Here is a 17,331-nt window from a genome sequence, read left to right as displayed (position 1 = left end):
GCACGGCAGCGGCTTGCTGAAATCCGAGCGGAGCCGCTTCCCCGCCGAGCAGGGGGCAGCGAGGAGCCGCAGGGCAGCGCGAAGCCTGCCGGGCCGCAGCGCCGAGCAGCGCGGCTCACGGATGCGCTTGTCGGACGCGCCTCATCGGGCTTTTACAACACGTAATGCCTTTGCCAAAGCCGACTAAATTACAAAACGTTTCAATTTAGCCGTTATTGACCTTTTTCAGGCAAGATAGAGAACGAGTCTTGAAGCAAGTCTATAAACTAAATTTAGCCACACGGCTCGCAGACTGAAGGGCTCCTTCCTTGTCAACGAGGAAAGCAAGGAGCAGGTGGGGGGGGCTTTCTGATTTCTGGTTTTCCCTGTTTCCACAAATTATGCATGTTGTGTTCACGGCTGCTAACAAGATGGAGAACTGGGAGAACAGGATAGCAGCTATCAGCAGTGCAAGATTTCTTAAAACTTGCCTCAGCAAGTTTGCAAAACCGCTCCCTCCAGGCTCTCTTCTTCCGAGGAAGAAAACGGCTTGATGGTTTGAAGCCAGCAGCACCATTTTCCCTGCGTTTGGCAGGGACCAGTTTCCTGGGCACCAGCATTGAATTTTCAGCCTGGATCCTGGTGCGAGGAGCAGATTTCCCAATTCCACGTTGTACCGGCGCTTGCCCCTTCTCCCCCTCTGCCTCCGTCCTTGCAGCCCGTGCAAAGTCTGCCGCCCGCCGGCATTGCGCGGAGCCCGTCCGTCCCCGAGCCCTGGGAAAAGGCTGCAGTTCAAGCACCCAGGGCTGCCAGAAACTTCCCAGGATTGACTAAAACCAGATGTATCAGGTGTGCAACGCTGGCAGCAGGGCCCCCATTTCCTGTCTATGGGTGAAGTGAGGGGCTGTATTGCTGATACGAATTTGCTAAGCTAAATTACGCTTTGCTTGATCTGAGTAATGTGACCAATTTGCACAAGTTGGAAATGGTAATTACATTTTAGTGGGAAGATGGATGCTTCCAAATGACACTTAAATCCATGATCTTCTCAGCAGTTCAGTCGGGGAATGGTTCTTATCAACGCCAACTCTTCCCCTTCGTCATGGCTTATTGCTTTTGGGCAGGTCTCCAGCTGAACGTGGGGGGAAAACAACCGAGCTTTGTGCTATATGAATCAGGAAAGAAATCGAGGGCTGTTCGGGGGTTCCCCCCACCGTGGAGTGTGCAGATGAAGGGCCGTATTTTCGCAAAGCCCCTGGCTCGGGCGAGCGCGGGGGAGGCTGCAGCAGGAGCGAGTCCCTCCGGGGCCCGCGGCTGGGGGCAGCCTGCCCCCGTCGCACCACCTGCGGCCGAGCCAAAGGTGTCCTCTGCCCACGGCACAGACAAGCGGCTGGAGAAACTGGAGCTCCTACAGGTATCAGTAACTGAAAAGAAAATTTCCTGAGCGCTATTGCTGGGGGCTAGGGAAGCAAGGTGTCTTCTGAGGCCCGTTTTTGAATTTTAAAATGGGCTGGATACATCTGTTTTTGTTGCATGAAAGGTGCTCGTTGACATAAATAGCCGGTGACTGCCTGGATCGTCACTGCTGTTGCGCTTTGTTACCTTAAAGAAAGCGCAAAGAGCTATATTGAGTTCAATGGAAGTATAACGATGGTGATGACTGAAGGAGAACATGATAACGAGCCTTCTCCTGAACGGAGGGAGCAGCGCGGTCTGAACGCTGCATGCGGACGTGAGGAACGGCCCCTTTCGCTGTGTTTTGTTTCATGCCCCTGGGAAACGCGCTTTCCCGGGCGGCACGCGAAGCCACGCGGATCGGTGTCGGCTCCGCCGCGCTCGGCTTTCCCGGCCCGGCTGCACGCGGCTCCTGCGGCCCTGTGCGCTCGCTGGCGGCACAGCACGGGCAGGCACCATCCTCGGACTGGGCTGTCCCGGGACAGGGCTTTCCGCCGGTGTTAGCGCTGAAATATGGGAATTACTGCAGGCTCGCAGGGGACCGGGCCAAAACAACTCCGCGGGGTGTCTCCAAGCTTGGCGCTGGGCGCCGCGACGCCCTGTGCAGCGTCCGACTTTGCCGGCTCGCCTGGCGGTGCTGGGCGATGCCCCGCACCAGCTGCCGTATCTCCGCGGGACAGCAGCCGGGCCGGGGTTTTGCCCCCGTCCCCCCGGAGAGGCGCCTCTGCGTGCGGCGTTGCTGCCTCTGGGCTCGCGGCAGAGCCCGTGGCGCGGCACTCGCACGCGCTGATTCGTTGCCGGTGGTCGCTAACGAGTGCTGGGCCTCTGCATTTGTTTGTAACTGTGCAGAAAAGATCATTGCAGAATCCCCAGGTCGTTGGTTTTAACCCGGACACAGCAAACGTATGAGGAAAGAAAAAAACTAGATACGTTGGCTTTAATAGCATATCTTATACTGTCCTTTTAAAAGGCAGAAAAGGAGCTGGACGTGGAGCGTTTGACCCAAGTCTAAGCAGTCTGGGGTCCCCGGGCAGGGAGGCTTGTTGCTCTCCGCAGCCGTCGTGGGGGTAGCAACTCCCTTGGAGAGCGCTAACGGGGCAGAATCCTCTCTAATCGACCAACCTTCGCCTCCTTCTGCCTAGACTTTTACTTACTAAATGGGAACGCGCTGAAGAGTCAGTGCCAAAATGAGGTGTTGGACCCTTCGCACTTAGTGGAGGCAACGATTTTGATGTGAATAGGCAGAAACGTTATCACTGGGTTTTTTAAAGTCCGGTCTCTCAGATATTGGCTTTCTCCAGCACTCAGTAATTTACTTTCTTGTTTGTCTGTTTTGAATTAGTAAACTTGACGTGATCCTATAACCTTTATTCCCACCCGTGAGCTTGGTGGCTTCAAAGAAATGATGCAGATGAGTAAAACTGGGAGGAATGGCTCTTTAGTGGCAAAAGCTGAAATCCTTATTCTGTCCTTCCTCAGGCAAAAATTCCCCAGACTTCACGAGGAATTTTGTTAAAGGAGGAAAGGCCCTATGCAATCCCGTCAGGATTTGGCCCAGGGTTGACGTGTGGGGTTAGCAGCAAATCATCAACCCTGAAAAATAGCCAGGGATTCCTGAGGCAGTGATTGCTCGTCCTGGGACCGAACTGGATCCTTGTGTGAATCTGGGGTCCCTCACTGGGGATCTCAAACCGTTCGGGCGTTACTTGACGTGTGGGGTGAGGCACACGGGACCTGGCTGGTGTCTGCACGCCGTCTTGCTGCTCCAGCGAGACTCCCTCCCTCCCTCCCTCCCTCCCTCCCTGTTCCCTGCTAGCAGCCGTGACCCTGATGCCCCGTGCGTGCACCGCGTGCGCGCGGCCCGGCAGGCAGCAGCGTGCTCCTGCGCGCGCAGGGCGCTCTGCGTTTCGGTGCCTCGTGTAACGCCAGGGCACTCTCTGTTCCTCTTGCAGGTGAGCCCTCCCGGTGGTCGTCCTCCCACTGCGACTGCTGCTGCAAGAACGGCAAGGGGGACAAGGAGGGAGAAAGCGGCACGTCGTGCAACGAGCTGTCGACGTCCAGCTGCGACAGCCAGTCGGAGGCCAGCTCCCCGCAGGAAACCGTCATCTGCGGCCCCGTCACCCGCCAGCCCAACATACAGACTCTGGACCGGCCGGCCAAGAAGGGCCCCGTGCAGCTGCTGCAGCAGTCCGAGATCCGGAGGAAGAGCGACCTGCTCCGAACTCTCACCTCGGGCTCCCGGGAGTCCAACTCCAGCAAGAAAAAGGCAGTGAAAGAAAAGCTTTCTATCGAGGAGGAGCTAGAGAAATGTATCCAGGATTTCCTCAAAATCAAAATCCCAGACAGGTTTCCAGAAAGAAAACATCCCTGGCAATCTGAACTGCTGCGGAAGTATCATCTATAGGATCAGGGCGGGGAAACACATAACCCTGTTACCATTTAGAGCGAGATTCTAAACGATATGAAAATAATTCCCAATAATAATAATTTGTTAGGTCACAAGAAAAAAATCTATCTCTATAGTACTGCCTAATTTCCTATTTCACTTAACATTTATAGTCATAGGGTAACAATACTTTTCCAGTTGTGGAAGCACAATGACAAATGCTTTTATTTGTAAACTCCGAGTCCTTACACAAGCTGAATACCTGAAGGGCACAACAATATTGACAGTAGAAGCTACTCGAGTGCAGACGCTGCTGCTGGCAGTGGAAGTGCCACGTGTGGTGAGGCAGTGTCCGGGAGGTTTGGGGACCTGCATGCCTTTTGAGTTCTCCTTTTAGTTCACGTGTGTGGAGGGATGTATGCAACTAAGAAACAAGCTATGTCATGACCATTTACATTAAGCATGTATATATATATGTGTATATATATCTCTGTGTATATATATATGTGTATATATATATATCAGTATGTATTGCTTAAAGATTTTCTGGCTCTCTCCTTATAAGTACACTTTCTCAGAAAAGAGCAATTTTAGCAGTCTGTGGATGTTCCATTTCCTCTTCAGATCTTTGAGGGCTGAATAGTAGAAAACCTGTCTCCTTCTCTCCATCTCTCTTCCCCCCCCCCCCCCCTTCCCTGAGACACTAAATGCGTTTCAGCGGAGAGCAGGGAAGAGCATGTGGATCTTTGTTGCCATCAGCAAAATACTCCATTTGTTTCTGATCTTCCTTGTTTCTTCCCCAAGCCTTTTTTGTATTTCGCAAGGCTTTCTGGTGACAACAGGTTAAACACGTAACGATTCCAGTTGGAAGGATGCAGGAATTTTTCCTGGCGTGAGCGCGATGGCAGGTCGGGTTGCCGAGCCGGCGAGGTTGGTTGGTTTCTTGCAGGCTTGCCAGGCATGTTTGCCAAAAGTCTTTGGCCCAAGCTAGCAGGGAGAGCAGACTCTTGGTCCCATCTGACGCAGAAGCAAATACGAGAAATTACCAGCCTAACAAGATGCGTTCAGTGCTGTGACTGGCAGGGAATTGATTGCTAAACGATAGGAACGGTGCCATTCCAGCCACCTACGTTTCAAGAGAATACTAAAATTGAAACTAGCCAAATTCTGTAACGGAGATGCCGATGGCCGTGCTGGTCCTTCCTCCAGCCGGTAGCGTGCCGCTGGTCAGCAAAGGGCACGGAGCATCCCTGGTCGCTCGTGGCAGGCGGCGCCCGGGAGGCCCTGGGAAAGGTCAGTGCAGGGGACGGGGGGCGGCTCGCGTGTGTGGGGGCACAGCACCTTGCCGCCGGCAGGGCCGACCTGTTAGGAACCGACAGCTGTCAGCGGTTGCGGAACGGCGAAAGGTTGAGGGCGCAGGACGTGCCGCGGCCGGCGCAGGTAAGTCGCAGCGTGGCAGCTGTGCGCGGCGCCTGAGCTGCTGGAGGGCCAGGCGAGGGAGAGGTACTGAAACCTGAACTGCTCCAGCTAACTGATGCAGGCTGCAGCTGGGAACCAGCCAGCTAGAGTATTTGGTGTAGATTGTTCCTTGTCTAAAGGCACAAAATGAACTATATATGTATATAAGGGACGTGCTAGTGCTGGTAACACAAAATGTTTTGGTACTGACTTATGGAGCGACCTCCAGGTTCTAGGGCTTCATTTCCTCTCTGCACTTTCGGCTGCTGCAGCAGATGACGACAAGTAGTTCAGGTTAGTTCTCCCATCTTGATGCAGTCTCAGCAAGGTGGTTTATTCATGCCAGGGGGCCCTTTGCTCCCACAAAACTGGCTGCTATATTTTTGCTTTGCCAGAAGAACTGCAAGGTCTGCACGAGCAACCAGGAGAGGCTCGTACTCCTCCGGCAGCTGCAGGCGTTGGCCCGTGAGGACGCAACTTCTGCCAGCAGAAAGGAAGCGATACCTGCCCAGAGCGATCCCTGGGCCGTGTGTCGGGAGGGAGCGTCTCGAACAGCCCCTCTGAGCGGCACCGCGCCGGTCTGCCGAGAGCAGGACTGGGATGTGGCAGCTCGACATCGTCTCTGCTGAGGCTTTACACGTGAGAAAGGTGCTATTACTGCTTGTATTTACCCTGCAGTGTTATTAAGGGTAGAACGAGGACCGTGAAATAGAGCCTGATGTAGGAAATGCTGCGCTAAGTGGGAGGACGCGGCGTTTCTCAGGGTGAGGCTCAAGCACCAGGTCAGGTTTTAATACATTGGCTCGTGCTCAAATTCAGTCATGTTAAACGCGCAGCCCTCCATTTACCTGCCAAATACACGCATTTCTGCAGCAAAATCTGTCACCTTTAACAAACATCTGTGGGACCCACAGCTCTGGCCCTCTGAATTGCGTATTTGTTTTTTGGTGCTGGCATCTCCTCGGCCCGCGGCACCGCGTGGGGCGGCCCTGCGCCAGCAGCGAGGGCCGCGGGGGTTCGGCAGCAGTTTTGTTTGTGTTTTTTTTCTTTTAATTTCCCAGCCAGTCGGGGTCTGTCGGCCCCTTGGGCCAGCACGCAGCCTGTGGGCACGGCCCCTCCGGCCGGCAGGGCTGGGATCAGTGGTGGCCGCGTGCCCCTTGGCGTGAGGCCGGGTCTCTTCCTTGACAGTGCTGCAGGTGAATCGTTGCAGTTTCCCCTCTGGCTTGTTCCCATTTTCCTATCACAAATACTCGGACTATAAAGTGCGAGGGACAGAGTGACGGAAGGGGTGCCACGGGCACGCGGGTGGGCATCCCTGTGCACATGCATTCCCATGGTGCTGCAGGTCGCACAGGGCTGCGTGATGATTAATAACTGTGGAAAAATTAGACCAAATGAAATGCTCCAGAATGGGCTTGATTTATGTGGCTTTCATGTCTTCAGTTTTAGATGAAATGGTTATTACTCTCCAGCGCTGCAGAAATAAAAGTCTTAAACTTTAATAATCGCAGGCAGGCCAGGCCTGCTAGAAAACGCAATGTTATATTGCTGCTCGGATGGAAGTGTGAGAGTAGGTGCCCGCGTATGTGCAGACGTGTGCCATTGGGGGGGGGTTGCCTGTTTTGCTGCATTTCTGCAGGGAGCTAATTCTGGTGCAGCTCCCGAGCGGAGCAGGGTTACGGCATGGCCCCGTCTGTCCCGGTGCTCCCAGCCTCGCTCCTGGAAGAGGCGACGCAACGCGACGCTCTGCAGTGGTTGTGGTCCGGCTGCACGGCAGCATGGTGCCCTTGTGTCATGGCCAGCTTAGTGCAACGGGTGGCAGGGCCATTTCGAGGCTTTTTTTGGCAAGACTCTGGCAAGTGCTGCGCTGTAGCTGCCTCTGCCCAACATGAGGCTGTGTGCTGGGCTCTGCCTGTCTGGCTCTGGATGGGATTTAGCCTCGAGGCCGGATGCAGCCAACACTGGCCTGTTCCCTCCGGTCACCGTTGCCTCTGAGGCCCCTCGCGCCCCCTTGCCACAGCTGCCGCAGCTGCGCGCATGGAGCAGGAGACACCCTGCTCCCTGGCGGGGGGGGGGGGGGGGGGGGGGGGGCGAGTGCAGCAGTTGCGCTTTCCCCTGCCTGGCTTGTCCTCGTCGTTGACCCAGCTGGATCCGGGCACCCAAGGGCAGGACCTGGGCACCCGGGAAAGGCGAAACACTCCTCACCGCTCCGGGGAGTGGTGGCTCGAGCGGTCTCGAGCGTGCATGGCTGCGCAGGTATCTCGCTGGGGAAGCCCCGCGTCTCGCTCCCTTCAGGGACCAAAGGGGGACGCGTGTCCTCGAACCCCGCTTGGGGAGCAGGGGCTGACGCCTCAGTCGCGTCTTCTGTACTGCTGGCAAGGCAACGTTGTTGCGACCCCCCCCAGCAGCACCCACGGCTGAGCCCTGGGGGAGCCCGGCCAGGCCCGTGCAGTGGAGGGGTCCTAGTACAGCCTGGCCTGGCCCCACTGTGGTGGAGATCGCTGTGCGGGAACCAGCCCAGCTGTGTGGGATCCAGCAGGAACATGGGCTGCAGCTGTGCAGGAACCAGCCTGGCTGTGTGGGAACCAGCGGGAACATGGGCTGCAGCTGTGCAGGAACCAGCCCAGGTGTGTGGGAACTGGCAGGGCCATGTGGGAACCATATGGGCTGTGCGGGAGCCAGCTGGGCTGTGGCTGTGCAGGAACCGAGCGGGCTGTGCAGCGGCAGTGCTGCGACCGCCCTCCTTGCTCACCCAGGCACCTGTCGTTACTGGTGGAGGAGAGGCCAAGCTCTCCCGTGAGGAGCGACCAAGGGAGCTGCCCTGACTCCGGGCGATCCCCTTTGTTGTGGCAGCAGCTTTGCTCTTGCGTTGCAGCAAGAGCGCTTCCCAATGCGAAGTCTCTCTCTTCTCTTGGCCTGTGCTCCATGAGGGCTTCTCAGTTCCTTCGTGTGACAGGGGCTCAGAGAAGAGGGCCGAGCGTTCCCTTGCTGATACCATCCTTGCAGGAACCCCAGAGCATAGCGAAAGGCACTGAGGTGATTTTTCTTCCCGCAGAAGAAGGTTATACTAACTTTAGAAGACCTCTTCCCTAAAATAATGTTCATACATACATACATACATACATATATATATATAGCTAGACAGATATATACAAGCACCTTGGCATATGTTTATGCCTTCAGGGCAAGGTCTGCTCGCCTCAGCTTCTAGGACATAGCAGCCCTCGCGGCTGGACGTGGCAGCAGCGGGAGGCGGGTACTCTCGCACCCCTCTGGCAGAGCTGCCCGAGCTGCAGCCATGGCGCGGTGCTGCCATCGCTCACTGCCGCTGCCCCTAGGCTCTTCCCGTCCCACAGGTTCCCCTGCAGCCGGCAGCGCAGGCAGCCACAGTCCTGCTCTTCCTCACGTGCCGAAATGAGGGAAAGAAAAAGAATGTAGCGCAGGGTGGGGAAATGAAATTGGAATAATAAATTGTCTAAAAAGGAGCTTTTTTAAGCTCTAAAAATATTCAGCTCAATTCTAATTTGTTTGAGTGAAAGGACCTATGTGTGTCCCCAGGATATTTTTGGCCGTTTATAGGTAGCAAGTCAAACTGAAATTCAGTTAACAGACTACCTTATTCTATAAAATATCTGGGGAGCAAACTGGCTAGTGGAGCTACTTTCTACACATAACAAAGCCCAAATATAAGGGCTTTTGAAATTAATTTTAAAATGTACATTGACTTCAATGGGACTGAGACACTAATAAAACACCTTTTATCAAGACAAATGAGCAGTTCTGTCAGTGAGGATGAGACAAAGCCATTAAACTTTAGTAAAATTCACATCCACTTAGATTGCTTATAGTGTTCATAACTTCTGCATATGGCAAACAAGCAGGTCTTGTCATTTTTTTTATTTTTGATAGTATTGCATAGTCCATCTTTAGTTACCTTGTTCTGTTTAGCCATCCCACTTTATCTGCCGATTATCAATTGCTTAAGACACTAGGTTAAAAAAGTGTGTGTATATGTATATATAATATAAAAAATATATACACACACCCCTGCACAGGTGCACGCTGGCATGAATGTAGGGGGCCATGAGACAAGTTGCTGTGGCTCTTGGGTCTGGGGCGCTGTGCGGCCTGGGGACCCGGCGCTCCCAGCCCCAGGTAAGCCGCCTGTCATGGCCCAGGACCCCGGTTGTTGGAGGGAGGTTAGATACAAATTCAAGATTTGCCCCTTGGCAGAACGCACAGCTCGGAGGGAGCTGAAGGGTGAATAGGAGTGTTTACGTGGGCCCGTGGGAACAGGCTTTTTGGCTCCTCACTCACCTGCACACACGGTGCAGCTGCAGTGCCGCACTCCAGGGAACGCATTTGGGGGTTTTAGTCTCGTTTTGGGAGTCCATTTGATTTGCAAAGCAGTGGGCTGAAGCAGAAAACAAGGCTGGTCTTTATTGGCAGTGACCGAACTGTAACCTGCAGCTGCGTCCCCCGTTGCTCTCCCAGCCCCGCAACGGCTGCGGGGACCCGTCCTTGCACGTGGGCACCCGCGCTTCCCTGCCAGGGTACTTCATGCGTAAGGCCCCATGTGTATCATGGTACAAAGTACTTGTCCAGTCTTATGGATAGTTTATGCCCCAACGGGGTTTTGTAGAGTAATAGTAAAAAAACAAAAAAGCACTTTTAAATGATTTATATTATAAAAAGACATTATTTTTCTTGGCATCAGTATCACTCAGTTCAAAATCAGTTTCTAAGTATGATATTGCAGCTTTTAAACTATAGCAATGAGCAAACACAAAGGTGGAACTCAGAATTAAACAGACGAAGCTTATCGCTGTTAAGCAGAAGGATGACAGGGCCCAACCGTTTTAACGGGAATTCTCAAAATTCCCATGGAGCCTGGCAAGGGTCGGTGCCCCTGGCGCTGGCGGGGCAGCCATGGGCTGCAAGTGGGGCGGCGCCGGCCGCGGCCCCTCGGCGCTTTGGCTTTCGCAGGCGCCTGGGCCAGTGCAATACGTTCACAGCCCGCAGGGCGCGGAGGGGCTGCGGGGACCTCGCGTGCGTTACGTTTTCTGACCTCATACGAGCACTTACCGGCTTTGCCGAGGCCGAGTCAGGCTGCTGCACAGTGACGCAGATTAAGTGGCACCCACTGAATTACCTCTTCTACTTTCCAACACGGTTCACTTGTACATAAGTGTAATGTCAAATTGTTTACAGGTTATTTTGTGCGTAATTGTGGAGAAAAAAAAAACAGTTTTAACTACAAATTTAAAGGAATCAATTTTACTGGAAGGTGTTTAAAAAAATGAATGTGCTAAATACAGTATAGACATCATTGATTATGGTCTCACACGAATGCATGTATCTCCGTGTTGTCAGTCCCCACCAGTGAGGTTATTGGCAATATTCTGCAGTCTGTGAATAGCAAATATGCATAAACTACTGTGACGCTGACAAATATAACTCAGTAACTGTTTCTACTGTGGTATGTTAAAAAAAAAAAAAAGTAGCTTTTAGCCTGCTGTATTTCCCTGGTACAAATAAGACCATGAAAGAAAGAGACGCTTTGGGGGAAAAAAAAAAAAAAAGAAGTCACACCTGTGACCTGTGTGCAGTCAGTCATGGAATGGCACCTGCCAGCTAGCTTTGGTCCAACTACTAAAAAAAAAAATGCCTATTTATAGAGGCTCTGACGTGGTAAATGTAACTCTTGATATTGCTGGTCTGCTCTAGCTTCACTGCTAGCAGAAGAACTGACCTTTTGTTTAGAATCATGATAAATGAAGAGAGCAACTGCATATGAAGTTTCTGTATATGGTTTGGGTGTTATACAACACTAGTGAAACACAGAGCTATCAGTATTGTGGCACTGGGTGGATGAAAATCGCAACTAATTTGTGTCTTGCCATTCAAAAAAAATTCAGTGCATATACACTGTAAGAGCACAGACAAGAATAAATAAATTGATATCCTTCCACTGTCATATAAATATATATATAAAAATATAGATATACATACGTATAGATACATACAGGCTTACTCGCCCACTACGATTTAGCTTCAGTTCATGTTAACCAGTTCCTTGCAGACTGGAGATAATGCGCTCCTGAAGTTTCCTCATTTATTTCTGAGATGGGCTGAAAGTAACAGTTCAGTGGTTGCAGGACGGTTCTTCTGCCTCCATCTTGAACAGAGATAGTTTGTGATACCACCACTGGCAAGTGCTGTCATGAGCAGCAGTACTCTGGAAAAGCCATCACTGCATCGGCGGTACCTGCCAGAGCATTTCCCAGAGCGTCAGAGCTGAAAGGGCGAGGGGGTAGGAAGCAAGCGCGCTGGCGGCGCGGTGCTTAGTCTTCCTCTGTGCACGTAACATGCCTTGACAGGAGCAGTCTTCATTAAAGCCAGTGGCTGAATTACAGTGGGAGCAAACATGGGGCACCGAGTGCAGGAGACGGTGCCGCTGGGAGGGGAGCAGGGAGCCACCTCGGGCCGCGGGTGCTGCTGAACCTGGGGCTCCTCCAGGGCTGCCGCAGGGGCAGAGGGAGCGAGGCTGTCGGGGGTGGGCGGCCGCTGTTTGTAATCCTCCCCCCAGCAGTGCTCTTCTCTGAACGACAGGCTCGCAATTTGGCTGCACTGTCATATTTTCTTCCTTCCAGCACAGCTGTTTAGGGGATAATTGGGGCTTGGTGCTGCTGTAATCACAGCTCGCAGTGGCCCCATTCTCATCTCCCTTCCAGGCCATGCGCTCGCACAACGACGATTCCCATCGGGAAGCAGAGCTGTAGGCAAAGCAGGGCTGAAAGAGCCAGAAAACCAGGCAATTGCTCACTTGTGTTGCTGAATATCCTAGGCTGATTTTTTTTTTTTTTTTTTGCCTTTTTTGTTTTAATCTTTGATATTTGGCTGTTCTTCAAAGGAAGCACTGTCTGAGGTGCCCTTCCTGCGAGGAGGTGACAGATCCTGTCCTTGCAGTGATCCCTGCATATGGTGCTCCACCAGGGCAGGGATTTGGATGCTACAGAAGCTGCACAAGCATATGGAAAGCCAGGCATTTCTGGAAGTTAAGGCTCCTCAGATGGTGAGGCGTGACGCTAGTAGAAAGCAATATGGCAGTTACAGCATATTATACCAGACCGTTGCATTGGCAGCCTACAAACGACAGTGTATAGGAAGGGACACGGGCCAGACGACATAACTCCCTCTCCAACATCTGATGAAGAACGTCGGCGCTTTGCGCCTGGGTTGGTGACAGCATGTCTCAGCCTGTAGCACCAGTGAGGGGTCACTGTGGTCTGTAAACTGTTACTGCAGCTCCCCGGTGAGCCCTGCTCCATGCTGACAGCCTCTTGCCTGCAGCCACGGGGACGGCGACAAGGACCGAGCTGAAAACCTGTGAGAAAATGGTTGTGCTGGTGTCGCATCGTGCATTTAAACAAACCCGTGTCTGTCAGGCAAAAGGCCTGTGAGACCAGGTGGCGAGCGTGGGGCCAGTGACCGCGTGCACGCGTCAGCCAGACGCCCAGCCGTCCACAGCCAGTCCAGCCTCGAGGACCCTGAACCAGAGCCTCAACATCCGCGAATGCTGTCGGGGGTCAAGGCTGGCAGCGGTGACACGAGGACGGAGCAGCTCGTGCCTGGCCATGCGGGAGCGACGGCGCTGCTGCATCGCAGGGCACTTACACAGCCGACTTCGCCATCACACATGGTCACAAGCCGTCTCTCTCTCTTTCTTCCTCTCTCCATGCTGGTCCCTCTCGGGCGGCGTCTGCAACCTCCCGCAGCAGCTCCCAGTTCCAGCCGTGTCAGCGCGGCTCCTGCCAGGGCCGGGCACAGGGCGCCGAGCGGCGCTGCCGCCCCGGGGGCAACGTGTCCGGGACTCGGCTGCCTCCCCGGCGTCTGTGCAGCCGCGTCGCGGGCTGCCACCAATCCCTCGCGCCGTAGCACACCGTCCTGCGCAGGAAAGAACCAAGTAGTGATGCTGCTATTGCCAAATTCGTATTAGAAGCAACACAGGTTATTTCTCTGTGTAGATTTTTTTTTCCTGATGACATGTATCTAAATTACTGTATGTGTTCAGTGCTGGTATCAGGAACCAGTAAATGAAAATAGCTGGGCTCCAAATGTCTGTGGAGATCTTGCACTTGTGTATGAAAAAGATCTTTGTGACTAATGGATTTTGTCTTTGCTGGTCAAATTTTTAAAAAAAGGCAGTTTGGAATAAACAAAAAATGTAATTTTTTTCTCTTTTTTTTAATGTGAAACTATAAATCTCATTTTGGCTGACCTGAAATGAAAGAAATGTTTCACTTCACATGAAAAAAGATGAATGCTTTGTTACACCCATTTTTGTTCAATTAGGTCAGTTTTGAACAAAACAATGGTCTTCTGAGAACAAAACCTGATATCTTTCCCTTTAAAAAAAGCAAAATATGTGTATTTTCACATTTCAGCATATCCCCTTCCACACATTTTTTCAGCCAGATCTGTTCCCACACTTGCAGTGACCATGTGGCTGATTTCAGTTCCCTGAGCCGCGCTCCCCGGCAGCCCCATCGTGGCGGCTCCCGGCCCTCCGCGTCCTCGGGGCCCCACGCACTCGCTGCCGCTCGCCCCGTGCACTTCGCCGGGGGCTGCTCAGGAAACTAAAGGTGCACGTCCTGGGGGCACCGTCTCCTGCAACCTCAATGCTCATTCTGTTCGACATGTCTCGTGAACAAACACTATTTAAAATATTAAAAGAAAACCCGAGTACTTTGGCTGACTAAACGCAAAACTCGGAAATGCTGCGTGTCCTTCCCCAGGACACCAGGCACTCGGGAAGCTGATGCAGCTTTGGAGAGCTGAGCCGCAGCCCCGTGAGCCCTCGGAGGCGGCTGCCCCTCGGGGGACGGCAAGAGTTAATCATGGCAACACCGGCAGTGACAACCGCCACGTCCTTCACAAGCATCCGGCCTTTGCAAAGTAGCACATTCACTGAAAGTGTTTTTAGCAGCTCTACTTACTTGCTCATGCCAGCTGCAAGCTGTGCTGAGGTTCAGAGAGGGATTTTAGGGAGCGTGCAGATGTGCGAAGCTGTACAAGACACGGCCTCCGGCAGCAGCATGTAGGAAGGAGCAAACTCGTTTGTTCCAGGGGAAAAAAGTCCTTTAGGACTTTTTGAGCTTTCGGGAGATGTAGTTAGATGTTCTGGAGTATTTTCATTGCCTGGAAAGTCAAACAAAAAAAACTGAAGAAGCCCATTCAGGATGAAAGCTTGTTTTCTAAAAATTATTTGCTGTCTGTTGATGGCTCAAGAGATCACAAGCAGAGCAGCAGGACTGCACCTGCTCTTTGACTTATTTCAACCTTATTTAACTATACTATTACTTTTTTCCGTCTTTGGCAATGTTTCCGATAGTTCTTCAGAAACAGCACTGAGGACAGGTCTGATTACAGCTGGGCCGTTCCTGCAGAGTCCTAGGGAACAGGGGCGACACCAGCCCTCTTCAGCATGAACACGCATGGTGCTGCATAGCCAAATGCCAATTAGCAACGTTCCATCTTGCTAACAATAAATCTTAAAAAAAAGGCAAACTGATCTGGAATGTATTATTGTCCTAATTCATTTTCATGTGCAAAGAAAAAGAACAGCTACTCTACTGACCACAGAAGTGAAGATAAATTTCAACAGTCACAGGAAAAAGAAATAATTTGAAGTGCTCTTTCATGACTCAGCCCAGGCTCAGCTCTGTCTTCTCTCTCTTTCATCCTCTGCAGCACAACAAGCTGTTTGGGGCTTCATCTAACTCTTCGTCTCTCTCTCAATTTCTCTGATTTCCTGAAGATGAGAAAATAACAGAAACATTTAAAATTGCTCACGCCGTACCAGGTCTCTCCTTGCAGGTCACACCTGTGCCCTCTTCCCCTTGCAGGTCACACCTGTGCCCTCTTCCCCTTGCACTGCCACCACCATCGTGCACAAGCAGAGTCAGCTCTGTAGGCTCCCACACATTTTGTACAGGATCTGCCTTGTCTTGTTTTCAGACTGCCGTGTCTTGTTTTCATCTAAGGGCAGGTGCAAAAGAGCAATGAATGTTCAGGTTCGAATATCTGTACGATAATTTCTGAAGATTTAATTACCTCCCCAGTGCAATACTGAATAATGTGCATGGGAAGCTGAACTGATCTTGATAGCAGGTGGTATCAGAAAATAATTTAAATATGCCTTACAACTGTAATTAAAAGAGCTCATATACAGAAATATATACTTATTTCTTTTTCTTTCTGATTTCTTTAGAGTTGTTGTAGCCTATAAGAACTAACAGGGTAAGTAGCATCAAACTTAGGACTTGCTCTGTAGTTGGAGGTTAAGGAGCTGGGTTGATACAGGCCATCGGTAAGCAGTAGTGGGAAGAACAGCAATCATAACTCATCACTTGTTCAAACCCTTGTCACAGCAAAGGACACCTCTCCGTGGATGTAACCCCTAACCCTCAAAAATGACAAGTTGTCCAAGCACTTAATATATGGAGATGAAGGTCTCTGACTGGAAGGCTGCAGGCTAATATTTCTGGTACCCTTTCTGCTCTCTGGTATTAGCAATTATCACAAGATGCAATGTTCAGGCAGGGGGGAAAGTAAGAGTGCAAACAGTCTACAGGCTTGACATAAATTGGAAGAGATTATTATTGTGCCTAAGAGCTTAACAAAAGCAGAGTGAATTAGGAGCCCAGCAGTTTGCTTGACACACACAGTGGAAAAGGAAGGTTTCTCCTAAAGGTGTGAGGAGCCGGGGTGGGACTGCCCTGGTTTGTGGCACAGGCGGTGCCAGCTCCCCCTGCAGCAGTAGCCTCATCCCGCTTCGCAGAGGGCAGCAGTACGGCAAAGACAGAATCTACTGCGGGGCCCTGAGACGGGGCGATGATGTCTCAAGCTAGAGCAGAAAGCAACCGATACCTGTTCCTTGCTGTATTTTCTATTCCCATGGCTTCTGCAGCGTGCTGAGGCAGTGGTGCCTGCACAGTCCCTCAGCTGGTGACAACACCCTGGCTTCCTTCTGGTCCAAAATTACATAGGGGAGAACTCTGTAAATACAGCAGGTTAAAAACTGGCAAGCAACCGCAGATCCGTATTTAATGCAGATGTTTCCCATATTTTGTAATATCATTTTATTGATAAATAAAAACCAACCAAAGACAAAAAGGCATTTGGCATTGTATGTGTGACGGGGAACAAGCCACTTGCTTGTACTTAGTTACAGTAAGGCAGATGCTAAGTATCACATTAGCTGCTGAACAGCACAACCTCGTTCTCTGAGCTTCAAACTCTCCTCCAGGGCTTTGGATCAGCTGGAGGAGGTGGAACCACAGAAAACCCCATCCTCTGCCTGCTGCCTATTTGAGGAACGTGGTAGCTAGCCCAGATTACATCGCTCAGAAAGCTGGAACCAGGCAAAGCCGCAATTTCTTCACCTTTCTACACTATACCATAAAAGGCCACAGCACACCTTCCACCAGTCCCTGCTGCCCTCCCTAAGACCTGGCGCCCACGGCCGTGTCCTGCAGCTGCAGCCAGCAGCTTTGTCACTGAGCCCCTGGTCACACGGCTGCCGGAGCTGGCGCATGCTGGATGCCTCCCTCGGAGGCGAAAGGCTCCCGCCTAGCACTGAACCTGCCCTTCCCCGCGTGTCGTGGGGAGACTGAAAGTCACCTGGCGGAGATGCAAGGGTGATGGTCCACTTACCTCCCTCCCTTGCTCCTTTGTATAGGAAAAGGACAGGAAATCGGAGAGCAAGGCCTGATTCTGCTCTGTCTCTTGCTTGGGCCCAGCAGAGTCTCTTCACAGACCAGAACGCACTGATTCCCCTGGTGTCGATCCAGACACGCAATGGTGAGAGAAAAATCAGGTCTGCAGCCTGCAGACAGAGCTGGGGCTATTGCTAGCGTTCGAGGCAGCTGTCAGGGCACGTGCAGCGGTGGCAATAGCTCCTCAGTGCAGGACCCTGCCGCGGCAGCTCCCTCCAGCTCGCTCAGCTTGCAGCCACCGAGGCACGCCTGCGGGACAGCCTGCTGCTGGCA

The 17,331-nt window shown here is 52.2% G+C and overlaps 1 protein-coding gene and 2 long non-coding RNA genes across 3 annotated transcripts in view; 2 read left to right on the top strand and 1 right to left on the bottom strand.

Annotated features, from left to right (window-relative positions):
• KCTD16 (potassium channel tetramerization domain containing 16) overlaps window positions 1–5,092 on the top strand; it is an 86,245-nt gene extending 81,153 nt beyond the window's left edge. The window contains exon 3 of the mRNA XM_067304936.1: window positions 3,387–5,092. Coding sequence (XP_067161037.1) covers window positions 3,387–3,838 — 452 coding nt within the window. The 3' untranslated portion in view covers window positions 3,839–5,092. The remainder of the gene's footprint in view (window positions 1–3,386) is intronic.
• A 92-nt stretch (window positions 5,093–5,184) lies between these two features.
• On the top strand, window positions 5,185–16,456 carry LOC136993349 (uncharacterized). The gene is made up of 2 exons (XR_010885644.1): window positions 5,185–5,926; window positions 12,192–16,456. It is a non-coding gene; the product is annotated as an uncharacterized lncRNA (long non-coding RNA).
• Window positions 10,757–16,450, bottom strand: LOC136993350 (uncharacterized). The gene is made up of 2 exons (XR_010885645.1): window positions 14,919–16,450; window positions 10,757–14,479 (listed from the first exon to the last, which is right to left on the bottom strand). It is a non-coding gene; the product is annotated as an uncharacterized lncRNA (long non-coding RNA).
• Window positions 16,457–17,331: the final 875 nt, after the last annotated feature.

The sequence above is a fragment of the Apteryx mantelli genome, chromosome 14 (genome assembly GCF_036417845.1).
Source record: "Apteryx mantelli isolate bAptMan1 chromosome 14, bAptMan1.hap1, whole genome shotgun sequence".
Taxonomy (NCBI): Eukaryota; Metazoa; Chordata; class Aves; order Apterygiformes; family Apterygidae; genus Apteryx; species Apteryx mantelli.
The sequence above is the reverse complement of the archived record's forward strand: the minus strand, read 5'-3'. Positions and strand labels throughout refer to the sequence as shown.